Raw genomic sequence first — 25,762 nt, forward strand, 5'->3', positions numbered from 1 at the left:
ACAGGGTTTCTCTGTATAGCCCTGACTGTCCTAGAAGTCATAGCTTTCATGGGTGTGATTAAGGATGCTGAGATGGGCTTTTTATCCTGGATTGCCAGGATGGAAAAAGTGGAAGGCAGTTGAACACAACAGCAGGGACTGGAGTCATGTGACCACAAGCAATGGAATGGTAGTAAAGGACCTAGAGAGTAGAGAAGGTAAGTATAGATTTTCCTGTAGAGCCTCCTGAGAGTGAGTTTCTGCTGCCATCTTGAATTCGGAATGGTGAAAACTGATTTCTGACTTTTAGAACTGTGAGCTAATAAATTTCTGATTCAAATTATCAATTTGTTATGGTTATAAAAGAAAATGGACACCCTAGCCCTTTCAAACTATTAGGTATTTTGTATGAACCTGAACAAGTTACCTAACGTACAATTTGGTGCTGAGTCTGTATCCTTCTTTCTGGCTCCCCCCTGTCCCCAGGGAAAACCACAGCAGAAGTCCTAGAGAGTGAGGTAGCACTTAAGCTGCATGGCTGTCTGTAGAGATGATACTGTACATTCCTGAAAAGCCCAGTTCCTACGGTATTTATTCCTTAGGCACTTTATGACCTGTTATGCTTGGTTCTCACTGCTCCACTGTGCTGACCATCACAGCTCCTCGTTTTACAGGTGAAGAAGCAGACATGGGGAGGTTAAACAGTTTGCTCAAATTACATAATCAAAATGAAAAATACCACGGGAGTAATTTTTTGAAATATTCTAGATGTGTTTTTAAAATATTTTTGTATCTTATTGCCAGATGCACTCTGTCCATTGAAATAATAGTTGCAGTGTTTCAGAGGAAAGAAAGATATGAGTTAGAACAAAGGCTTGACTGTCAAGTGGGATTTTCAAGTCTCTAGCACAAAATTAATCTTGAAAGCCAAGCTTTGTTAAGTGAAAGTTTAAAAAAATTCTTTCATTGCCCATGAACTCACCAAAACCCAGAACCTGTGGGTGCGAAGCTAAAGAACACAGTAGGTAAGAGGAAAGTCTTCTTCGTCATGGGGCAGAGAGGGAAGCGTCTGACCTGGTACATGATGTCAGAGGGGAAGTGGGAGTAAGTGATACACCAAGAAAACAGTCACTGTCCCCAGGAGGCCCATGTTCAAGCCTGGTCCCCAGACTGCACTGCTACTGAGATGGCGGAACCTCAGGGAGGCAGACCTGTTGGAAGGATGGTTTGGCCATTGCCCTTCAAGGGGTAGTAGAGCCTTGTCCCCAGCCCCTTCTTCTCTCAAATCCTAGCCATGAAGTGAAACTTGATTGTACTCTGCACACAGCGTGCTGCCTGGGCACAAGCCCAAGAGCAACAGGGCCAACCAGCCATGGGAAACCCTGTGCCAGACTAACCCTTCCCATGTGTTCATGTATCTCATTGAGCTCATGGAAAGCTGAATACCAGGTTCTCAGTCCTACCATGATAAATTCTGTTTATCCATTTTAAACTTTTTTCTTGACTGCATCTCACTATTTAGCCCTAACTGGCTTTAAACACAGATCTGCCTGCCTCTGCTTCTGCCGGGATTAAAAGCAACACTACCATTCCCAGCCACTTCTCTATGTTGTGAAGACTAAATCTGTCGTGTGGGGTCTTAATGGCTTTTAGAGCATGAGGATCTAGAAAAACTTCACTAAATGTTTCACTCTCATGTCAGAATTTCTCTCTCTTCCCCCCTGCCTCTTTGTGTGTGTGTGTGTGTGTGTGTGTGTGTGTGTATGTAATCCATGATTTAGCCAAGTAGAAATTTGTTTTCTTTTCTCTTGGCAGGTTGTCCAGGCCTGAGGCAAATATTCCAGGACCCATTAAACTCTCAATTTCCTTCTTATACCCTACTTGGCACAGCTTCTGACAGGGTAGTCAGATAGCTGCTCCATTTTTAGGTGAGCTGACCCCTTCCCAGCAGGGATAAGCATGGACATAGAAAGTACTTGTGAAGCAAGTCAGACCCTCTCTCTCACCAGGGAAACAGCAGGTCCTCACAAGATCACAAGATCCACACAAATAGCTTACACCTTAATCTCACTGACCGCAGAGGGCCATGTGGCCCCTTAGCCGCAGGGAGTGTAGGAGAGATTACTTTCTACTGTAGGCATTCTCCACAGGAACCACAGCTGGGAAGCAGCTGCTGGTGTCCACCCTGGCTTCCCTCTTTTAACTTCTGATTACAATGGTTCACTGTGTCCACCCTCCTCTTTAGAAGGCAAGCATTCCTACCCCAGAGCAGGTGACTTACAGCCCTCTTAGATGGACTGTTCTTGTCCCAGTTTGTCCAGTGGCTAGTAGCTTCATATCCTTCCATCTATGCCAACCATTACTGCCTCAGGAAAGCCTCAGACACTTCTTTTACAATGGAAAGTGACTTCTTCCTCAACCAGTAACTTTCCTCCACAGGAGATTATCTATTCCTTCATAGGGCCTCCCACCCCCCCACCCCCCTGCCCTTCTCCTCCAGCCCTTCCTTCTCCTTTCTTGAGGCAGCATAGCCTCTGAATCCTGCTTTGTGGTCAAGGATGATCTTGAGTTTCTGATCTCTTAAGATGTCCACCAGGCATCTCCAGGGCTTTGTGCATGATGAGGAAGCTCCATGCTCAGTCACTGAGCACTCCCCCTAGTCTGATGTTACTACTTGCTTATCATTCATTTATTTCCCTTTAGTAGAGAGCAGCGCTTTGTGATACAGGGTCTCTCTATGTAGCGCTGGTTTTTCTGGAACTCTCCATGTAGATCAGGCTGGCCTCAGACTTGGAGAGATATATCTATCTCCGCCTCTGGAGTGCTGGAATTAAGGGTGTGCACCACCATGCCCAGTTTGGTATTTATTTTTTAAATACAAAAATTTTTGAGACAAAGTTTTGTATGTAGCCAGGCTGGCTTTGAACTTCTGATCCTTCTGCCCCAGCTTCCAGAGAGCTGGAATTTACATTCATAAACTACTAGGGTCTGCTTTCAAATGCACATTGAACTGATATTCCTAGAAAAATGTCACAACTACATTAATATTCTATAGGGTTGATTAACTGATTAGAAATCAATGACTGTGAAGAGTTGGAATGTTGCAGGTCTAGAGTCAAAATATCTAAATAGCTATTTACTGCCTTCCTTGTGACTATTATATAAATCCCATTTTAATGCATAAACAGACTCTATCCCAAAGAAGATCAGATAACATCTGAGGTCTTTATCAGAGATTTCACTAATTTGCTGCAACTTGGGCTTACCTGATGTTTCCACTCATGTATTTAAAATGTCTTAATTTAGGATTTTGTTCTATTGCTATTGCTATTGAAACTTTATAACATGATATCTGGGGTAACCAAAATCTGTGTTCCTGGGACCAGAGGAATTCATATTTTGCTCCAGAAGAAACTAAGATCCTTTAAGGTGTGAACTATGCTTTTTTATATCAACAATACTTTAAGAAAAATGCTATCTGAAAGAGCTGCCAAAGACAATGCCTGGGCTACAGAGACAGCTCAGCAGTTAAGAGCACTGGCTTGCTTCTCTTCCAGAGGACCTGGGTTCAAATCCTAGCACCTATATGGTAGTGCACAGTCGCCTGTAACTCCAGTCTTGAGGAATCTAAAGTTCTCTTCTGGACTATACGGGCACTAAAGACTTGGGGTGCACAGATACTCAGGCAAAACCCCTGTCCATCCACATAAGTAAGTAAATCTTAAAACAAAACAAAACAAAACCAAACCAAAACCACTAGCCTGTTTGAGGATACTAGTTAAAGTCACAAGGAAAGATTTTTATTGGCTACTGCTGCCGTAGGAAAGCCTACATTATGAACTGGGTTCTAGTTTCATTAAAAAAAAAAACCAAAATAAAAAAAAAAGAATAGGGATCTTGAAGGCCGGGGAATGGTGCTGAAGGATCTAAGGTGTTCGTGTGTGTGTGTGTGTGTGTAGAAACAAACGTGTTTCTTATGACAGGAGCAGTGGAGCAAGCTGAAAACAACCATCTCTGGAAGGGGCTGGAGCCCAAGGTGATTTATCTTCCTGAGTGCTCGCTCACACCTCAACGACATGTCTACCACATCTCCAGGAAACTGTGGGGTGGTAGGCTTATGCCCCAAAGTGCAGAGAAAGAAAATATAATCTTTACTTTGCTCCAGGGATCTGCCTATCTGTCACCAGGTTTGGGCAGGGGTGGGGAGGAAATTTCCCATACTTTTAGTTTTTCTAAGCGGGCATTTTAAGGGGTGTAGTATAGTCACGAAGGCAACGCCCTGAAGTGTTACTGTGCAGTCCTTTTTTCTTGCTGTCCCATCCCAAGAGTGCTGTGGATTTCAGGATACTGTTAGTATTTGATTGGCCTGGCTTTAAGAGCCAACGCCATACGGTGTGTTTTGCAAGGCCCAAAGTTGATGATAGGCTTAGAATATGTCTCATCAACAATTAAACGAATGAAACCTGGAGTGCAAGCCGCGATGCACGCCTGGCTTTACCACTTTCAATCTGGCTAACTTTAGTCCTTCGTTCGTTATTATCCAGACCGCGTGCCACTTTCACAGCTTGTCTGTAAGTTTTGGCTTTGGGGTTCGAAAGTGGGAAACCGAGGCCGGCTTTCCTTTTGGACAAGAGGTTTATCAGAGTCACCAACACCACGGACAGCACCGTGAAGGGGGCTCTGGGGAGCCCAGGCTGCGTTCCAGGGTTGGGGGATTCCCTCCTTAAGGGTTAGGGGTCACGTGACTGGCCTGATCACGTGACCGGCGGGACGCCCACATTTTGTTGTTCACAGGCGGTCTCTGAATCCGGTATGCGGGCAAGTTTCGAAAAGCAAGTTACTTGGCTTCTGGAAACCAAACCAAGGTGTTTCAAGACTCGTCACTGACTCATCCTACGTCTTCTCAAACCTCGCATGGCTCACGTGACTCCTCCGTACGGCCCTCCTCTCCTGGAAGCACGTGGTCGCCCCTGACCCTCCTTCCGCTCAGCCTCAGGGTTCTGGGTCTCCGCGTCCTGCCGCGCCGCGGCACTCCAGTTCGCCTGCGCAGACGGAGAGGCCTGGCACACAGGTTAGTTTGCGGCGTGGCCGTAAAGCGCGGTCGCGCGTCGGGTACGTCGTGGGGCTGCTGGCGCCGCCGGCCAGCGGCGCTGGGGGAGCGCGGCCGGGTCCTAGTGCCCGCTGGCTGCAGGTTCGGGGCTCAAGGCGGGGCTCCGGGCGAGGCCGGCCACCTCCGAACCCTCGCGGGCCGCGCGCCAGGCGCCAGGCGCCGATGGCCGGCCGCTCCCTGGGGCAGGCGGTAGCCACCGTGTCGCTCTCGGTGGCCCTCGCGTCAGTGACTGTCCGGTCCTCAGCCTGCCGCGCCGTCCCCGCACCCAGGTACCCCGATTCTAGGACGGGCTGCGGTTCCGAGACCTCGGGTGGACCTGCGATCCCCTCCTTCCTTTTCCAGAGGTTATGTAGGCTGTGCTGAAGTACTGGATTTTGGGAAGCCAATAGCAAGGACCCTTCTCGATCTCTGACTTTTTAATTTGCCCATCCAGATAAGGCGCCAACGCTAATTCATAGATCACCAGAGTTTGAAGAGCATTTATGGTGTGTTGCTCCGTGCTAGAGGTGATACCGAGTCCATATAATGGAATATACTGTTAATATATACTGTTAATCTGAGTAGCAGACAGTGTTTTCTGTGCGCTGGAAGGCGCTGATTATTGGCTTTTGGGTAGACTGGAGATGAAGTGTGCGCACAAGTGCCTCAGTACTGGGAACCTCGTTCTTTCCCTTCTCTCCTGGGCGAGGTGGCCGCAACTTTATTTCCTAGTGACTTGGAAAGTTTGTAAGTTTGGTTCTGTTAAGTTCTCTGACACCAGTGTCTTCCTTAAAACACATACCACCCACGCCTCAAGCTTGACTTTTATCTAGGAGGCAAACTCACCAAGCTTTCGGTTCCGAAGAGGAAAGAGGTTAGTTCCCTGGCAATTTGGGCTCCGTGTGAGACCGAGTTTGGAATTTCTGTGGGCTTCCCAAACAGGAGTGACATATTCCTTCACCTCATTGAAAATAGAATTACTTCTGCTGTGGTTTGTAGGCCCCACGGTGCCATCCCCTTTCTGCTTTCCTGACAGTGCTTAAAACCCCTCAATCAGAGTGTCCTCTTTCTGCTGGTGTGGGTTAACACCCTTTATACACCTTCTTCAGTGGGGCTTGCTGAGGGGAGAACTTCCTGCTCTCTGGAAGTCACTAATGGCATTTTTGTTGGTTGTTACCAGAACAACGAAAAGCTCATTGGTGATTTCTAGCACGACAGGGAAAGGAACACTTAAAGAAGTATATCCAGAACTGAAACTGCTTATTCCAAAGAAAAACCCAAAGCTAAGTCAACAAGTGTTTGTTGAGTGCCTGCTGGTCTAGACAGATGATTGTAAAACATCTGTCGAGAAACAAAAGACGTGTAACTTCAAGAGTTTTGTGACTACAGTTTTCTTTAGGAGCTTGGCCCCTCATCCACTGATCACCTTCCATGCCCATGTTTATGTAGGTAGCACTAATTAGACTATCTTAAAAGGCTATCTAAAAGGAAACAGAAGGAGCCAGAAGAGGGGGCTGGAGAGATAGCTCAGCAGTTAAGAGCTCGAATGGACTGGAAGATGATCCCTGTTCATTCTTGGTTGCCAGGTCAGGTGTAAACTCCTGCTCCATTGTCAGCTCTGCGCCCCTGTGCAGGACCCATGCATGAACACACACATGTAATCAAAAATAAAATATAAAAATGTAGGAGAACATGACTGATGGGGTGGAAAGCTGGGAGGAGTTGGGAGGCGGATATGATCAAAATACGTTTATGTGTATGTATTCACTCCTATCTCCAGTGTGATACACCTATATGTATAGAATTTTCTAAAAATAAGTGAATAAAAACATATTAAAAACAATTTTGTGACTAACAATGGAGGGAAATCCAGGGCACAGGAGTTAGAATTTTGTAGTTAGAATTTGTGATTTACGTAGTTTCAAAGATCTTTATTAGTAAAACCTGGAAAGTCAGGTTTCCGTTTCTCAACAGGTTTTGTCAGTGACATAAGTTTGTTCATGTGCTCACATGTAACATGTGTGACCCAAAAATTAAGCTGAGGTGCAACAGGAAATATTAGAATTATTTCCAAAGCAAGGATTTGTGTGGGTCAGTTGAGTGGGCAGTATTGCCAGCACTTAGGAGAGTGACTTGCAGGCGTACACTTACCTCTTATAAATTATGGTATTGAAGATTTTCTTCAGTTCATAGCAGCATGCAGCTATTGGATTCCTTTCCTTTCCTCTCCCTTCTTTTCTTCTCTCTCTCTCTCTTTCTTTCTTTCTTTCTTTCTTCTTTTTTTTTTTTTTTGTTTGTTTGTTTGTTTTTCAAGACAGGGTTTCTCTGTGTAGCCCTGGCTGTCCTGGAACTCACTCTGTAGACCAGGCTGGCCTCGAACTCAGAAATCTGCCTGCCTCTACCTCCCGAGTGCTGGGATTAAAGACGTGCGCCACCATGCCCGGCTTTCTTTTCTCTCTTTCTTCCCTTCCCTTCCCTTCCCTTCCCTCCCCTCCCCTCCCCTCCCCTCCCCTCCCCTCCCCCCCCTCCTCTCCCTTTCCTTTCCTTCCTTTCCTTCTTGCCAGTCTTAGGAACTGGTCTTTGCTTTGTAAGATGCATTTTAATAATTTCCTAGTTCCTTTCTGTTGATGGCACAGTCCTGTAATTCAATAAAAAAGATTTAGGCTCTGATTATGTACATAGTAAGTATTCTTGTTCCAGTAGCCAGCGTGGTCCCATAATGGACAGCAGACGTGAGTGGATTAGCATTCCTCTGTGGGGAAGATGCATAGTCTGATTATATTTTGCTATTTATTTTTTAAAAATATTTATGGGTGTTGTGTGTGTGTGTGTGTGTGTGTGTGTGTGTGTGCGCACCTATGCGGTGCCCAGAAGACGATGCTGGTGACTTATTACTCACCGTCTGCCTACTCCTTTGAGGAAGATTCTCTCCTTGAACCTGGGGCTTGTGTCTTTTTGGCTAGGCTGGATCCTTGGGGTCAGAGGTGTGTGTGGGACTCCTGGCTTCTTACATCGGTACTGGGCTCTGAGCTCTAGTCCCTAGTAATTGGCTAAGTAGCTGTCCAAGCAGAAGTGTCATCTCTCCAGCTAATTTTGACAAATACATGTGTTATACACACTTAGGTTTGAGTGAGGAAGACTTTCCTTTTTCAAAGAATTTGTAACTTGGATTTCCAGATCTAGAGCAGCTGAAGCAAGCTTGTCCTCAGATGGGAAAATAGTGAAAACCTACCACTTTCATTTGTTTGTGAGGCAGCCTTCCTGAGCAGGCCAGGCTGGCTTTGATCTGGTGGCTTGTCCAGGGATTGTAACTTTCACTTTACTTAACAAGTCATCTGTCCTACCTCACACTTGCTCCCAGCCTCTTAGGGCCTTGGGCCTGCCTTGTGGATGCAGGGCGCATGCAAATGAAGCAGCAGGGTTTTGAGAGTCTCTCAATGAGATGACAGCAAACAGCTTGCCTTAGAGGTCAGAGGCCTTGGATACCCTGGAGCTGGAGTTATAGGTGGTTGTGAGCTGTGTGGCTTAGGTGTTGGGAATCACACTTGGGTCCTCTGGAAGAGCAGTACACACATGCAATCGTCATTGCCGTGTTATTTTCTGATTTTTACAGGGTTTTGAAATTGACAAATGTTTCTGGATCTTTGAACTAGGTTCTTTAATTCATATGCTTTTGGAATGTCTATAAGATGTTTATCTTTTTTTTTTTTCCTTTCCTTAGAAACACATTTCCAACCTGTGGGTTCCACCTTAACGCCAACATCATGTCTGGTTCTAATGGTGCCAAAGAGAATTCCCACAACAAGGCCCGGACTTCTCCTTACCCAGGTTCAAAAGTCGAGCGAAGTCAGGTTCCGAATGAGAAGGTGGGCTGGCTCGTTGAGTGGCAGGACTACAACCCAGTGGAGTACACCGCGGTCTCTGTCCTGGCTGGACCCCAGTGGGCGGACCCTCAGATCAGGTGAGCAGACTTACGGAAAGCCAGGGTTTTTAAGTTATCATTTGATATTTGAAAAAAATCACGTCAATCCATGCTGGGTGTTGTTGCAAGTGAGTTTCTGCTTTTGCTTGAACTTGTCCAAACTGACCAGTCCATGCTTGCTTATTCTTCGCCAAGTTTTGTGAGGACTTCCCCTAATGGGCAAATCTATTTGGAATCGCCGCTGTTTGTTTTGGAGTAATAACAACTGGTGGTATCTGGTTTTTTTTGCATGTTCTTTTTGGGTTAACAGTTGTGCACCTCTTGTTTCTGGCAGAGCTAGGCCTGGTATTCGAGGTTGTGGAAACATTTGTCAGACTCTTTTCCAGATGACCATAATCCAAGGATGAGCTTGTGAGCATGGAAAGATGGGCAAGAGAGAGGAGGGCAGTGCTTTGATTCTGTCCCTGCGAGAGCTTGGCTGCTTCCTATTTTATGATTATATTCTCTTTCCAGCTTTGCCGAGCTGTAATCACAAAAATTATTATGTATGTGCAGCTCAGTGATGTGATTCATGCATACATCGTGAAATGATTACCACAGTAAAACAGTTAACATAGCCATCTCTAGCCCGTAGACGTCTCCTGCGGTAGGAACGTTCGAGCTCTGGCTTGAGCAAGCTTCAGGTGTTGTCTTCAGAACTAACTAACTGTGGTCACTGAGCCCGACAGCAGATCTTGAGAATTAACCCTCCCACAGAACCAAAACCTCATTCATGCCTTTTCAGAAATGTCATTCCCACTTTGCCTGCTTTTATGTTTCTTGTAGCGATAAATATAACACCGTAGTAGAATGATTTCCTTCTAGAATAGCACTCAGGAGCTGGAGAGAGAGCTCAGTAGTTCAGAGGACTTGTCACTCTCGGGGAGGACCAGGTTTGGTTCCCGGCACTCACATGTCGGTGCTCAGTCATTCATAACTCCAGCCTCAGGGGCTCTAACTCCTTCTTTTGATCTCCATGGACACCAGACGCCCACATGGAGCACTTAATAAATGCAGGCAAAGCACTCATAAGCATAAAATAAACTCAATCTAAAAGTTATCTTTAAAAGTTGTTTATTCACTCTCTTTATTTTAACTATTTTAGTTTACTTATTTTGTTGCCAGGCATTGCTAAGCGTCCAAGTGGTCTTCCCCTACGGTCAGTTCTCAGCCTAAGTTTATAAGACTGCACGTATTGATGCTTTGATGCACGTGCACATTTGAATCAGCTTACACAAACATAGCCTTCTCCTCACACATCCTTACTTTAAGTTGAATACATCCCATATAATTTCTTCTAGCCTTTTGCAATAGTCCATTGCTACTCTGAAGTCACTGTAGTGTGCAATAGTACCAGGACCCTTAACCCTATGTAAGTATTCCTCAGTGCCCCTTGAGTGGGCTGTCCCCACATTCCCCCCAAGCCCTGTTCTATTTTTAGGCTCTGGGGACCTCCAAACTGCCCTCAGTCTCCTCAAGACCAGGTTTGTAGGTTCTACAATACTGAGACCATGCAATGGTGATGTTTTCTTTTCTAATGTATTAACCATGAGCTAGTCACTACATACCGTCCTTATGAACATTGTTTTTATTTTCATATCTGGGAAGCAGACCGTCCATTGGTCTGACATTTTAGGCTGGGCGCGGGCTGGGGGTGTTGCTCAGGTAAAGTGCTTACTGTGAAAGCAGCTGGGCTCTAGCACCAATGGAAGAAGCCAGGAGGCTGGCATGTAACCCCAACGCGGGAGAGGCAGGGCTGTGGAATCCTAGAGCTTGGCCAGCAACCCGGTGTGTTTGGTCAGTTTAAGCCAGTAAGAGGCTCTTTAGTGAGTAGATGAGACTCTTGAGAGTGACCACCATTGGGGTTAACACACCAACCCCAGCACGTCTAACAACGAAAGTCAAGCAAGCCAGTAGATTGAGGTAGATGTTAGGAGAGTGCCAACTACTGGCTAGGAAGCAGAAGTGGACCACTGGATAGCCAGCAGTTCCCCACGTCCAGGCCGAAGGGAGAGTAAGTTCTGCTGTCTTATGGCATAGTGGGTGTTGCTGTTCACAATACTTTGTTAGACATTCTATAAGGAGCTAGAGAAGAGAATTTCAGAAATTCTCTATGTGAAGAAATGGCAAATGTGTATGAAGATGCTAATGACTCTAATGTGGTCATCACATTAAAATCAGTTTTATGTGTATCAGATCATCACTCTGTACCCAAAATATTTACATGATTGTCAATGAAAAAGGCAAAGGGAGCAACACTGTTTGCCTGGTGACGCCTGCGCTGTATAACTTGTAGGAGGAGCCTCAGGCCTCCCTCACGCTCAGTCTGTCTTCTACCGGATGTCCATGTAGGGGGCGCTATGGAGTGAAGAGAAGAGGAAAGGCTGAGAGTGAGGGACGGGGAGGGATGGGGAAGGACCGGGTGCAAGTGGCAGACAGAGTTACAAAAGAGCACTTACAGCTAGTCTTCGTTTGTTTCTTCTAATTCTCATGGAGTTTTGGGCTTGGGTGGTAGATAAGTACCTAAAATGTATTTGAAACAGCAAGTGTAAATGTAATATAAAAATTCACAGCTTCTGTTCTGAATGCTTTTGCTAACTGTATAGAAGTTCATTGCATTGTGTGGGTTCTGAGTCTATTTGCAAAGGTGGTTTGGTTTTGTTTGTTTGCTTGCTTTGTTTTTGTTTGTTTTTCAAGGCAGGGTTTCTTTGTGTACCCCTGGGTGTCCTGGAACTCACTCTGTAGACCAGGCTGGCTTCAAACTCAGAGATCCCCTTGTCTTTGCCTCCCAAACAGAGACTAAAGGTGTGTGCCATGCCTGGCCTATTTGCAAGTTTCTTAACACTGTTTATTTACAAAGTGTTTCTGTTGAGGCATGACATAAGTGTAGTCAGTGCTCATTTCTGAAGTGTGCAGGTGCAGCTCAGTAAATATTGCGGTTCAGTCCAGGATCTCCAGCATTTCCAGAGGATTATGTCTTTTTAAATATCATATTTCTTTTATAGTTGGTAGGATAAATTCACTCCTTGTGAATTTTGAGAATATGAATACTTGACAGTATTAACCAATCAATATGCATTAAATTAAAGTAGCCAGGGTCACTTTGGAACAGTAGAGGTGTCACGGTGTTCAGAGAGATCTTGCAGTGGAATCTTGTGAGAGCCAGCAGTTGGCATAGTGTGTCCACAGACAGTTCTGTATTGCAGACATTTCTGCTCATGTCGGAGGGCTTCCAACCTCCTTACAAGAAGCATACCACAGCTCATAACACTACATCCTTTTCTGCTTTGGCTGAAAGATTTTTTTTTGACTAAATAAGATGATTTGTAAATCAGAACTCAGTCCTAAATATTTTTACTGTTTCTGCATTTATTACGAGTGGCAGTGAGTTATATTTCTAAGCTGCGGGTGACATTTCACCATTGCTCTATGTGCCTTGTCATTCCCATTGCAGTGAAAGCAACTTCTCTCCCAAGTTTAATGAAAAGGACGGGCATGTTGAGAGAAAGAGCCAGAATGGCCTGTATGAGATTGAAAACGGAAGACCCAGGTAGGTGCTGGGTGAAGGGGCCGAGTCTCAAAGGGAAGAGAGGTGTTCAGAGTATAACCGTAAAGCCAGACGAGGTACAGAGTTTATATATGCGAAGTGATCACATTTTCACTGAACTCAAATTGGGAAAGACTGTTAGCAATCTGCATACAACTAGTAAGTGTAGGAATTAAAGGTATGGCTTCACAACTTTATCTTGAAGGTTGAAGTCATTAACTGAATAAATTATAAAAAGGATTAAAATGTATCTTTTCAGTGGTTATTTACTAAAGGAACTAATGGCTGAAAGTAAGAATTTATCTAGACATCTAAGCCTTGTAAGACTAAAAATACTTTGTTTGTGTTGGGGTGAGATTGCCCAGTGGGTAAGTAAGGCCTGAGACAAGGCTGACTGCCTGCATTGGATCCCTGGGACGTACATGGTAGAGGGAGACATTGACTCCTATAGGTTGGTCTCCAACACGCGCGCGTGCACACACACACACACACTAAAATGGAATTCACAAGTCGAGTAAAGCCCAGTAATGTTAACATCAAGTCTCCTTTGCCTCACCTCCCACTCCTGTGATTTTGAAAAAAAAAATTATTGTCAATTTTCCTGGTGACTTTAAAAAAAAAAAAAAAACCAAAAAAGCCAATGCTTGTGAGTTTAGTACAAAACAATATAAGAAGTCACTCAGTTTTATCAGCAGTAAAATACATGGGCGTGAGTGCCTTGTGGACTAGATTAAGAAGTTAGTTGAAGGCTGGGAAGATGGCCTGTTGGATAAAGCTCTCATACAGGCTTAGAGACAGGAGTTTGGACACCCAGAGCCCACAGGAGAGCCGGGCAGGCATGCTGGCTTAGGACTCAAGAAAGTAGCAGAGACAGGGTGTCCCAGGGGGTAAGCTGGCTAGCTAGGCTGCCTTAAACTGGCAGATTGCCCCTCCCTCCTTAAACTGGAGCGCTGTTGATAAAGACACCGCAGGTCAAACATCAGGCTCATGCCTGCACACATGTACACACACGTGCCCACACACATCCACATGTGTATACGAGTGCATGCTGGGTAAATGCTAGATTTTAAAAGGTGAATGCATTCCATTGATTGTATGGTGGTCTTTTATTCTTTTTTACCCTAGAAACCCTGCAGGGAGGACAGGACTGGTTGGCCGGGGTCTTCTGGGGAGATGGGGCCCAAATCATGCCGCAGATCCTATTATAACCAGGTAAAGACCGGGAAAGAGCTTCAGTAGCAAAGAGCTAAGTGACCAGAAAAATAGAGACAGCAGCTCTGTGTGTGTGTGTGTGTGTGTGTGTGTGTGTGTGTGTCTGTGTGTTTGTGTGTGTGTCTGTGTCTGTGTGTGTGTAGAACTATATGTTTGTTCTATAAGGACATGGGACTTTGAAATCACAGTGATGGATACAGACAAAGCTGTGGTTGTAGCTAGGTGTTGTGGCTTATGTTTGTAATCCCCATATATGGGAGACTGAGACAGGAGGATTGCTATGAATTTGAGGCCTGACTCCAAGCCTCAGAATCAGCAATCAGCAGTCCGTTAGTCCAGCTGTGGTTTTATCCTGTGGGTGTACACAAGTGTTATCTGCCAGGCATGTCCAGCTACTGCCCACAAGCTACACGGTGTGCCCAGAGACTGTGGCCCAGCATAACAGGATACCCTCACTTCAAACATGACATGATGTTGGGTGGGGCGGGGGGCGGGGAGCAGTAACTTGAGAGCCCATTTCTCAAACATGAGGTTTGTAAATGACAAAGTCATGTTGCAGTGTCAAAAGTTTGAATGCACCCAGCAGATATTGATTAAACATCTGTCTTTTTTTTTTCTTTTCAGCACTGAGGAGGCATATTAGAGGGTATAAAAAGTATAGGAATTAAGGTTTTAGTCATTGAAGAGCTATAGTTTCATTTGCAAGGTTGAAAATTTGAAATTTGAAACTTGAAACTTGAAATAAAAATCATGCAATATGGTTTTTTATTTATTTATAAAGTCCAGTCATGCATTTTTTTAAATATTTTATTTATTTATGAAGCCCAGTCATGCATTGCTCAGCACTGGAGACAAAGTTCCAAGAAATGTGTCATTAGGCAATTTTCTCATTGTGTGCCTGTCACATGGTGTACTTATACGAGCCTAGATGACGCAGCCCCGCCATTCAGCTCATCCTCCTGATACAAGAGACTTACTGAACATAGGGCGTGTGAGTCAGCTGGAGTAGCATGGTTTAGTGTTCTCTAGTAAACCTGTTTTCTTGTAACACCAGTCGGGAAGGCGTGATTGCTAGAGAATTTGATGCCATTCGAAAGAATCCAGAGCTTTCAGTAGAAAGGCACAGGGAAGACCTCCAGGGGCTCTCGGGAAGGGACAGGTCACTCTTACCCACTGGTTTCAAAGGTCTGAAAGAGTAAAGTTGTTTGCAAACAGTGTTACTTCTGAAGGGAGACATGGGGCAGCCATGGGGTACCCTGCTCGCACAGGGTCGCTGCCCTTTGCAGAGAATGCTGTAGAGGGAGAGGGCCCTGTGGGAGCTGTACCATCAGTTTCCAGTGAGTTTATTAAGTATCTGGCAGGCAACGGTAAAAGAAAAACAGCGAGTGCTGATGGTGGCAGCGTTTCACCTGGCTTTAGGTCACTTTGCTTGCCCGAGTCACCCCGCCTCTGTGGCAGTGAGTGAGTTCTTACAGTGTGAACAGTACTCTCCGGCTCTCTTAGGGACACAGAGTTGAGAATTGTGCTGTGTAAGCATTCCCCTGCATCTTTAGCTTCGAGCTCCATCCTCCCTCTCACTTGCCGGACCTCGAGTTCCTTGGACCAATATTTCATTCTTCTTTATGATATTTCTGGGGTCTAGTATCTTGAAAACAAACATTGCACCAACTCTTATTTCTGTCTCCCGCGCTCTTCAGTCTGAAGCTCCTTGTTGTAATGCACCCCTCTGGTCGTTAGCTCTGCTCCAGAGCCCTGAGGAATTGTGGGTTAGATAAAGAACTGCGGAGAGCCACCCAAACGGTGTGCTGGCACAGGCCTCCCTGCAGTGAGGGGCGCCCCCTGGGCCTTCTTTGCCCAGTTCCTGCTGCAAAGACAAAAATCCTTACCTCTGTCTAGATGACCATTAGAAAGATCCTGGGAGCTGGGGGTGTGGGATAGGAAGGGAAGGGCGATTCGTCTTCAGAAAAGACGATGTGCTCAGAGGAGGTGTGCTCTGAGCTGATTGCCACCCAACCGTGGGATTTAACTCAAGGCATAGGACAGTATAGGATGGAGCTTCCCCCTGCCCCCCGGGTTCCCGATCTAAGACAGCACAGAGACTGAAGTCACTACACTCAGCTGAAACCGAGTTACTGTTTTTCTGATATTACAGGGTGACGTGACCAATAAAGGCGTTGGCAAGTCTCTTTGATCATTTCAGTTTCTAAAGGGAATTCTTGGTGGAAAATACCACGCTACACCTTTTAAAGCTTTCTTCAGATTATGTTCTGCTTCTGAGCTTTTTCTTTCTTTGGCAGGCTTTAAGTAGTAAGAACTGAGTGTAATCTAAATTTTCCTCACAGAGAATACAGCACCCTTGTGTGAACTAAACTTCCTTAACTGGGGTGAGCATTAGCATTTGTCTACTAAAGACAGTTTTTTAAACGGGCCTATTTTAGGTAAATGTGTATTTTGTAAGAGAGAAGTCATTATTCCGCTGTCATCGAGGGTGGAAGCTGCATCCTTTGCTGTTCTGTGTTCCTGTCCATAGGTGGAAAAGGGACGAGAGCGGGAATAAGATCACACACCCTGTCTCTGGGAAATGCATCTTGCAGTTCGTTGCCATCAAGAGGAAAGACTGTGGAGAGTGGGCAATCCCGGGGGTAAGCGTGGCGCCCCCTGCTGGGGATGCTGGTGTGGGTCACGGTGAGGCTCCCGTGCCAGGAGACTGATCTTTGTCACCAAGCTTAGGATGATAGACGGTTTTTAGAATTCAAGGACAATTCTGGCATCTTTGGAAGGAGCATGAACGTTTGGCTAGATCGAGGTTCGAGTTCTGTCCTGTGCACTTGCCGCTGGGTGATTCCAGGCGCTCCTCTTTAAAATGAAGACAGCAATATTTACCTCCGAGAGATAGCCTTTGAACATCTGGCATATAAGGTTGGCATTCATGATGTAAGGTCCATTTCAATCCCTACTTTAAACTCAATTTTATATTTTTAGTACTACTTATGGTATTCCTACAGTTTGTACGCAGAATGAAAAGATGACACTTGTAATAGACTTTCTCTTGAAGTTCCACGTCCCCGTCACTTTTAGCTCATGCTAATTTTGTACCATTGATATGTTTGAAGTGACCTTTAAGACATGTCTTCAGTGTGGTCGAGGTTTTGTAGTATATCCTGTTGTGAGGAGGAGGGGTCTGATGTGACCATGAATCTGCTGTGGGCCTGAATATGTTTTTCTTTGTGGTGTCAGACCAGGATGAGTTACAGACAGTAGCTGACAGATCCAATGTGGGCTGCTTACCCTGAGCCGAGTCAGCCAGCTTCTCTCCCATGATAATGATTTCATGGATTTTATCATTTCCATTTGAAATTCCGATCAGGGGAGCAGCTGCAGTAGTTGCTGCGTTCTGAGACCTGTTGGTCTCCTTGACCGATTCTGTACCTTTGTGAGTGAATACTGTAGATGGTGAGGTATGACAGCCACATGAACACACACCCCGTCTTTTGTTACATTCCATTGGGAAAGGCAGATAATGTCATGAGTAAGTATCTTGTGCCAGTAGGTGATAAAAGAAAACTAAATCGAACAGAAAATAAAAGGCGATTTAGGGGAAGTGACATTTAAATGACATTTTGAAGGAACTGAATGAGTTATTTCTGTGGAGAAACATGTGGGTTCTGGGGAGAAACATTTTGGATAAGCCCAGTGAGGCAGCCCTTAGAAGGGGGCACTTCTGGTGCTTCCTGCTGAAGATGCCATCGTGGCTGAGATGAACTAGATGGGTGGGGAAGAGCCACTGTGCCGTTTCCTTGCCTCCAGGCCTTGTAGTCTGAGTTTGGAAAGTATTAGGAAGTGCTGTTTCATGGACAGTTTGCCATAGCCTAATGCTGGACCAATTACCCTTGCCCTTCTTGGCTGCTTCTGCTAGAAACGAATGTTTTAAGAAGTGCTTCTCAGAGAGGGCTGGGGTGAGTATTGTGGGCAAATACAGTAAGACATGTTTATTGTCCCACTCAGTGAATATGTGTACAAGGAGCCAAAGCTCACCACTTCTCAAAAATGTGTCTGCAGGGGATGGTGGACCCCGGAGAGAAGATCAGTGCCACCCTGAAAAGGGAGTTTGGTGAAGAAGCCCTGAACTCGTTACAGAAGTCCAGTGCCGAGAAGAGAGAGATCGAGGAGAAACTGCACGCGCTCTTCAGCCAAGAGCATCTCGTGGTAAGGAGCTCCCCCGGCAGGCCCAGCCAGGAGGGGCCCTGGGATCTGCACACAAAGCACATTTGCTGAAGGGTTTATAGCCTGGCCTTAGCTCGCCTGATCACTTATGACTCTCCCCCACCCCCTTTTTCTCAGCTGAGGGCTGACCTCACATGACAAATAGGCTATTTTCTTACACACTGACAATCCATTAAACAGATCTTGTTGTTTACAAAAATTCAGCTTGCTGTGAAAAGCTCTTTGCATATTAGATTTATTTTACATTTTTTTTAAATTGCTAATCCGTTAAGGTTTATGTCTATATGCCTGTATTGTCTGTATACTCCGTGTTAGTAAAAGAAAACACCACAGAAAGCCTGTGGCAGTCAGTGATGAGATGGCAGAGCTTTTCTTTTTGACTGTCGTTTGGATTGCTTTGTTTTTCTTCCAGAATTGGGATCTCTTAACTTGGTGGTTTTTTTTTTTTTTTAAAGGGATGTAACACAAAGCTCAGCCTGGTTAGGTATTTGCTGTGTAACCTAGGTTGTCTTTGTATGTACATGTGTGCTCGAATGTGTGCATATGCGTGTGTGTGCCTGTCTGTCTGTCTTTCCATGTGTAAGGTTGAGGGCAGAAGACTTCTTCAGCTGTTGTTCCTCTGGTGCCATTTACTTTCCTTTTGAGACAGATCTTATTGGTTAGGCCTGATTCCCGTCTCTGAGAAGCACTTCTTAAAGCATTCATTTCTAGCAGAAGCAGCCAAGAAAGGCAACTCATACACTGGGCAGCGGTAATTGGTCCAGCGATAGGCTATGGCAAGGCAAACTGGTTCAGGCAATGGTTGCCAGGCAATGGCACTTCCTGATGCTTTGCAGCTGGTACCCCGAGAGATGCACAGATCTCCCTGTGCTTGCCAGCCTTCGCCTACTGCCTGAGCTCTCTCCAGCCCAGGACTGGGTCTCCTCAGTCCATTCCTCAGCCTCCTGAGCCCTGCTGGTTTTATATCTGCTGTCAGGGTGTCTTAACCAGGTTTGTGTAGGATGACTAGTTCTAGATTTTTTTTTCTGGTATCAATAAGCTTTAAATTTTTAGATTTATCTACATATTATCTAGGTTTATCAGGAACAATAAACCTCTCAATATATGAAGTTATAATCACAGAAATTACTACAATAGAAACATGCTTCTATTATGGAACCTTTGCAGAATATAGCTCATGTTGACTCCTCTCTCTCACTGTCTCACACACACACACGCACACTCACACTCACACACACACACACTCTCATACACACACATATACACACACGCACACACACACATGCACACACACACGCACACTCACACACGCACACACACACACTCACACACGCACACACACACTCGCACACACACACACACACACACGCACACTCACATTCACACACACACACACGCGTACACACACACATGCACACACACACACACGCACACTCACACACACACTCTCATACATACACACACACACACAGACACGCACACACACTCACACACGCACACACATTTAGAGTACACGGTAGCTGTCTTCAGACACACCAGAAGAGGGCATCAGATCCCATTACAGATGGTTGTGAGCCACCATGTGTTTGCTGGGAATCGAACTCAGGACCTCTGGAAGAGCAGTCAGTGCTCTTAACCACTAAGCCATCTTTCCAGCCCCCATGTATATTTCTTTATAAGCATTTGTGTGTGTGTGTGTGTGTGTGTGTTTGTGTGTGTGTATGTGGTAAAAACATGTAATATAACAGAGACTTTTCACCATTTTAGACTGTCCAGTTCAGCAGCAGGATATTTACAAGTCTTAGCTAAGGAAGGAAGCTCCAGCCTCGCCCTCTACCCTCACCTGTTCTTCTCTCTCCCCTCTTGGAAGTAGATATATAAGGGGTATGTTGACGACCCTCGGAACACTGACAATGCGTGGATGGAGACGGAAGCCGTGAACTACCATGATGAAACAGGTAATTCTATACTCAAATATGACTAAAACTGGAGGACTAGCTGAAGCCAAGAGGTCCACTAGGACAGCATCAGATCTAGAGTATAGCCTCTGAAACCAATCAGCTATTGAGCTTACGGTTCTTGGTCTGCAGGCGAAGGCGTTAGTTGGTGTTAATAGAGGACTTGAGACAAAGCTTGCAAAGTTTATCAGCAGTGACTAAATGAATGTCTTTAATCTACTGATGGCATGTGACGTTAAGGCTGGATTATAGGTTAAAATAATGCAATGTAAAACCAGCAGTTAGTTCAATTCTTGAAAAAGCAGGTGAGCCTCTGGGTGGGCTGTTTGGTGATGGGGTAAGAGACGGCTTTTCTGTTTACCTTGCCGCGTGACGGTCCCGGTGCCGCAGCCTTGGGCTGACTTGCCCTGTGTGTCGTGAGCGTGTGTTGTTAAGTCCATGCTTTGCTTTTCCTGATCTCTGGGTTTAAGAATCAATCAGCAGAGACTGTTACTGCAGAGAGAAGGGAATCCCTGTCTTGAGAATGATTGGGATCTTCACACAGCCCCGAGCCACAGAAAGCCCTTCTTGCTAGGCTGGGTGGTGTCTTAAGCATTTGGCATCCATTTGTTGGGGAATGAAACAAGGCCAGCTTCCAGAGAACTCCGTGTTCTTCTGGCCCTTGGCTGAGCTGCCCAATCTTATGCTAATCACTTGTCCTCCCTGGGCAGCCAGGACCTGGGAGGTCCCCTTTCTCTCGGCCTTTCCTTAGCCTTGGGAAACTCCAGCACCGTCTCCTTTTCCTCTTCAGCAGCTCCAAGAAGATGCTGAGTTTGTCCCTCAGTACAGGACCTTAGAGGATGTGTGCAGTGGAGTTCAGAATGGGGCTTCCACAGCTTAGCTGTGCACAGCCCACTATTTATCTGTGAGGCTAAAAGCAAACTTTCCTCCAGAGATTAAGGTGGATTATGTATCTGATGTGTGGTTGCTCTTTCTTCCTCTGTAAAAAGAAATTTCTTTGCTCATGAATTCTAAGGTCATAGTTTATCTAACAAAAGGAATTAAGGCAAGCAGTGTAGACCTGTACCTGTTTCTCTGCTGAGGCGTGTGCTCCGCTGACTTATCTCTTTGCCATAGCTGTAGGGGCTGGGCTTGTCCCCTCATCTCACTGATCAGTCCTCCCCACACTTTTGGGCGTCTCCTTGGTAAGGGAATGTTCCTCTTTTGGTCTAATCTCAATTAGACCAAATTAATTATTTGGTAAAATAATTGTTCATGAGGGCCGTAAACGGTATGTTCAGACTGGTTGCTGTTCCCACTCCCTGCTGTAAGAGGGGATTTTCTGCCCCAGGGGTGGCACTGTGTCCCGTGACCCATGCTCTTTGCTGGATCTGAGAACTGTCTGTTTTCAGTTCAGCTTTCTTCTTGTGAGAGACGTGGCTGTTGAATATTGAACAGTTTTGTTTTGAGTGATCGATCAGGTGGTTGGAGGAGTAAAAGGAAGCCTAGATATTATTGATTCCAATAAAAAACAGGATGCTGGTGGCTTTCCTCAGGTAACAGCCTCATACCATAGGCTGTGGAGGTGCTGGGGCTGCAGTGTTGTTAGATGTACAACTGGGGTGCCAGCCTGGTACTCAGCGCCTGTTGCCAGACATTATCTCCTAAGTAGGGCTTTGTTGTCTCACTGCAGTGGTTGTTCTTACACAGGTAAAGTAATTGAAACTTACTTAGAGAATAGATGTAAGGAAGACACAATAAACCACAACCTCTAACTAACATTGCGCCTCGGCTTCTTCCAGATGCTGGGTAGCGAGCGGTACATTGAATAGATAAAAGGTGCTAGAGCCGCATGCTCTTCTCCGTGCCTGACCTTCCACGTGAAAACATATTCTGCTTTCTTTCTTTGTTTTTTGTTTCTGTTTTGAGATAGTCTTGACACCATAGCTCAGGCTGTCCTGAGCTCACTCTATAGCCCAGGCTGGCCATGAACTCATGGGCAGTCGTCCTGCCTTAGATTGCCAGACACTGGGATTACAGTTCCAGACTACAATGTGAGGCTCAGTCACCTCCGTGTTTAGTGAATGTGGCACTCCATTGTACATCACTGTCATTTCTTTAACCTGCTCCGTAAAGGTGAAAAGTTTGATTCTGCCCACTTTTAGGAGGGAGAGGTGCAATGGTCCTGCAGTTAAAGCACTGGCTGCTCGTCCCGAGGACCCAGGTTCAACTCCCAGTGCCCTCTTCTAGCACCTGGCACACAGACATACATGCAGGCAAAACACCCATACACATAAAAATAAATAAAAATTAAAGAATGTCAAATATAATACTAAATGTTTATATGCGCACATAAAGCACACATATATGTTTATATACATACATGCAAGGTACATATTTATATTCACACATATATGTTTACACAGGCAAAGCACACACATGTGTTGCCTTGAATTACTTTCTCTCTGTCTCCTTTGGATAATTTTTTGAGACAGAGTCTCATTATGTAGCCCAGGCTGTCTCTGAGCTAAGCGATGTCTCTGCCTTGGTCCCCTGGGGCACTGGCATTGCTACCTAGAACTTCATGTTTCCTAGGCAGGTAATGATCACTAAGCTGAATTCTAGACCTGTAAACTCCTCATATACCCAGTGCCTGCAGCAGAGTCTGGTACACAAGGCATTCACACCTACTGAGTGGGTGGGAGAATTTATTTTCTAAAACACTGGGTAAACACCATCAATATACCTATGGAAGTAGCCATTTACACGTCTAGCAATGATGACATTTATAAGTAATAGATACAGCTGTAAATAATAGATACAGTTGTAAATAGATACAGTTGTAAATATGTTATATTTTAGTTTGTGGTTTGGCATCCATTACATAGCTTGAACCACAAAATGAGTTAGAAGATTGCTTTTAGGCTTTTAATCCTTCTGGAGTTTATTGTAAAGGGTTTCATATAAAATGGCATCAATGTCTCTCTTTGTCTAAAGGAGAAAATCTTTCTTAGTACTTTCATCTAATATTTCGTTACCGTTTAGGCATTTTGGAATATTTTGGTTTTTAATTCCTTGGTCACCTAGTAATGATGATTTAATCTTATTTTTAGTAAGACTTTTAATGATCCAGAATTGCATTAAGAAATGGAATAAACAATCCCTCCCCCTTTTTTGGTGCTGTGTCTTTGGAAACCAGGGGAGACCATGGACAACCTCACCCTGGAGGCCGGAGATGACGCAGGGAAGGTGAAGTGGGTGGACATCAGCGACCAGCTCAAGTTGTACGCCAGTCACTCTCAGTTCATCAAACTCGTGGCAGAGAAACGAGATGCCCACTGGAGCGAGGACCACGCCGCTGACAGCCGTGGGCTATAGCCTGTCCCCGTGAGCCAGCCGCTGCAGGCTGTACTGCAGACAGAAGGGCCACAGAACTGACACCCCACAGAGGCCACCTGGAAATGCTTGCAACAGGGTGAAATGCCTGGATACGATGAAGAACCCTGAATGTACAGCTTTCTTCTCAAAGGGATTAGAGACTGTCATTTTGTATAGATTTAAGCATGTCCGAACAAAATTTAAATAACTAATGTTCTTTGAAAAATTGTAGTTGCAATAAATATAAAACCCAATTGCTGGTGACTTGTGTTTCAAGTTCTCCCCACTAGCTTTCCCCACTGCCCTTAGAGGTGAGTGATGTCCTGCTGAACTGGACTTCTGTTGCGCGCGCTCAACTGGCCAGGAAGAACGACGCTGCAACAGGATCCTTCTGCACACGTTTATTCAGTCCTGTTTCTTCTTGTTTATATCTCCCTTGTTCATATCTCCCCTGTTTATATCTCCCCTGTTTATATCTCCCCTGTTTATATCTCCCCTGTTTATATCTCCCCTGTTTATATCTCCCCTGTTTATATCTCCCGTTTATATCTCCCCTGTTTATATCTCCCCTGTTTATATCTCCCCTGTTTATATCTCCCCTGTTTATATCTCCCCTGTTTATATCTCCCTTGTTTATATCTCCCCTGTTTATATCTCCCCCAACCCTGGGCCTCTCACTCCTTTTATACTCTCTCTCATCCACGCACCGCAGGCCACGCCCCCTCACCAGTCATGAGGCTTCAGCTAATCAGGGCAGCAGGGGCAAATCTCCACCAAATTGGATTCACCGGTATCCTGGTGCACCTGCGCAGCACTCAAGATGTTTGTGTCTTATATGAGGAAGTCAGGTGCAAGTCATATGACTTAGCTGCAGTCCCTGGCGCCTTTGGGACTGCCGCCACACCCGCTCCCCATAATTCCCCCTTTTTTCTTTTTTGGCAGAGAGAATGTCTGTAGATAGCCCCCCGCAGCCATGCCCCTTACCCGTCCTTGGGAGACAAACAGCATTGGTTTGATCCCTGTCTTAGGTTGGTGACATGCCCAGGGAGTCTTATCACTGACTACCTCTCAATCATGCCAAGCCACTCCTGGGGAGATTGTGTTTTGCTTGCGGCAGGTGCATCAAAAGGCCAGGATATTAATTAACCTATGGCCAGATCTTAATTGCTGCAAGCAAGCCTCATGGGTGAAGGTAGAGGTCTGATCCCCAGTGTGCAAGCATAGGGGCCCTACACAAAGCCATCCCTTAGGCTCATCACCCAGAGAGGTCTTGGCCAGCTCCCGTGTCATTTTTCCTGGGGGAAGGGAACTAGGACACTGACCCTTCATGCAATCAGACGTGCCTTCCACAGGATGCCAACAGCAAGCTATCCTCTGTGCAGTGCTTAGCCTCGCACCCCACGGCATAACGCAGCATAGTTTCTTTTAGAGCGGCAAACCGAATCTGAGGAGATTGTCCCGCCTCCACTGCAGCAAAAGCCTACGCTACCATGGCGAAAGTGCGGGCCGCACACTCTGCACCTAACACATGTGCCAAACACAAAACACACACACACTATAACAAGCATACATCCCAGGGCTCTCATCCCCGCTCATCTTCCCTGAAGCAAGGGATAGATGGCCAGAGGGGCTATTTCTTTAAGGGGAATTCAGGGATCAAAAAGCGTGGAAAAATTTGAATGTCATGTCGAGCTGGTATCGGCTTCTGGAACACTGAAAGGATCTCCCATCTCGGCTCCATCCTTTGTGCTTGTGGGATCATCCACCACATCCACAGGGGCAACTGGATCAGGAGCCTCATTCTTGCAGCGTCTCACCAATCTCTCTGGCACCCAAAGAGGTTCCATCTGGTCCTGTGGAAACACACAAACAGACCCTCTCGCCCACGTCAACACCTGATCTACTCGATCCCCAGGGGGGATGGACACAATACCTCGTGGTGATGAGACCATAACCTCAATCACCTGTGTGTCCATCTGGGGAGTCAATACGAGAGTCAAGTTTTCACTAACTTCTCCTCTGTTAGGCAATGATTTCCACGCCCTTATAGGAATCTGATTCACCTGCTTAAACACCTGCACTGGATATCCTGTCTGTTGTTGTGCAAATCGACCTTGATCAAGCAGCATATCTCTATCCCATGCAAATTCAGCTTGATCAGTGAAAATAGGACATCCCAGCAAGGAGAATCTATCCTCTTTCCAGACCTCCGGACAGAAGGTCTGCCCATAGATGGCTGATGAGGAGGCATAGGGAGGGGGAGCAAAAGCTAATTCGCCTTCCTCCTCCGCCTCAGCTCTTTTATTTTGTCCTTTCTGTCCACCTGATAACACTGTGTCTCCTTTCTTTTTCCTTTTTCTTTTTAAGCCCTTCTCCTCTTCCGACATATTTTCTTGTTGCTCTATAAGGATTTTCTGACCTGTCTTGACTGCCTC

General features: G+C 45.6%; 1 protein-coding gene, 1 long non-coding RNA gene and 1 other non-coding gene across 6 annotated transcripts; 2 read left to right on the forward strand and 1 right to left on the reverse strand.

Moving 5' to 3' along the window:
- The first annotated feature begins 3,749 nt into the window (after nt 1-3,749).
- On the forward strand, nt 3,750-23,590 carry Nudt9 (nudix (nucleoside diphosphate linked moiety X)-type motif 9). 4 transcript variants are annotated; one of them, XM_006535256.4, is made up of 8 exons: nt 3,750-5,050; nt 8,790-9,029; nt 12,484-12,579; nt 13,702-13,788; nt 16,319-16,430; nt 17,848-17,994; nt 19,886-19,970; nt 23,149-23,581. In XM_006535256.4, exons 2-8 carry the CDS (start codon nt 8,833-8,835, stop codon nt 23,325-23,327), a joined length of 903 nt encoding a protein of 300 aa, XP_006535319.1. In that variant the 5' UTR covers nt 3,750-5,050; nt 8,790-8,832; the 3' UTR covers nt 23,328-23,581. The 4 variants fall into 4 exon arrangements, with proteins under 4 accessions (XP_006535319.1, XP_006535320.1, XP_030110706.1 ...); NM_028794.4 differs by lacking the exon at nt 3,750-5,050 and adding an exon at nt 5,076-5,358 and having other exon boundaries at nt 23,149-23,590; XM_006535257.4 differs by lacking the exons at nt 12,484-12,579; nt 13,702-13,788 and having other exon boundaries at nt 3,750-5,358.
- Mir5619 (microRNA 5619) lies at nt 6,215-6,275 on the forward strand. The gene has a single exon (NR_049192.1). It is a non-coding gene; the product is annotated as a microRNA 5619 (primary transcript).
- On the reverse strand, nt 9,027-20,523 carry Gm52783. Its single transcript, XR_003955769.1, has 3 exons — nt 20,332-20,523; nt 11,489-11,552; nt 9,027-9,513 (listed from the first exon to the last, which is right to left on the reverse strand). It is a non-coding gene; the product is annotated as a predicted gene, 52783 (long non-coding RNA).
- Nucleotides 23,591-25,762: the final 2,172 nt, after the last annotated feature.

This window comes from Mus musculus, chromosome 5 (assembly GCF_000001635.26).
Source record: "Mus musculus strain C57BL/6J chromosome 5, GRCm38.p6 C57BL/6J".
NCBI lineage: Eukaryota > Metazoa > Chordata > Mammalia > Rodentia > Muridae > Mus > Mus musculus.

What these genes read in the sequence shown, in the direction of transcription:
- Nudt9 (NM_028794.4), top strand. Translation starts at nt 5,252, where the DNA reads ATGGCCGGCCGCTCCCTGGGGCAGGCGGTAGCCACCGTGTCGCTCTCG. An exon ending in TGGGCGGACCCTCAGATCAG is followed by an intron (nt 9,030 to 12,483) that starts GTGAGCAGACTT and finishes TTCCCATTGCAG; the next exon opens with TGAAAGCAACTTCTCTCCCA. An exon ending in TCAGCCAAGAGCATCTCGTG is followed by an intron (nt 17,995 to 19,885) that starts GTAAGGAGCTCC and finishes TCTTGGAAGTAG; the next exon opens with ATATATAAGGGGTATGTTGA.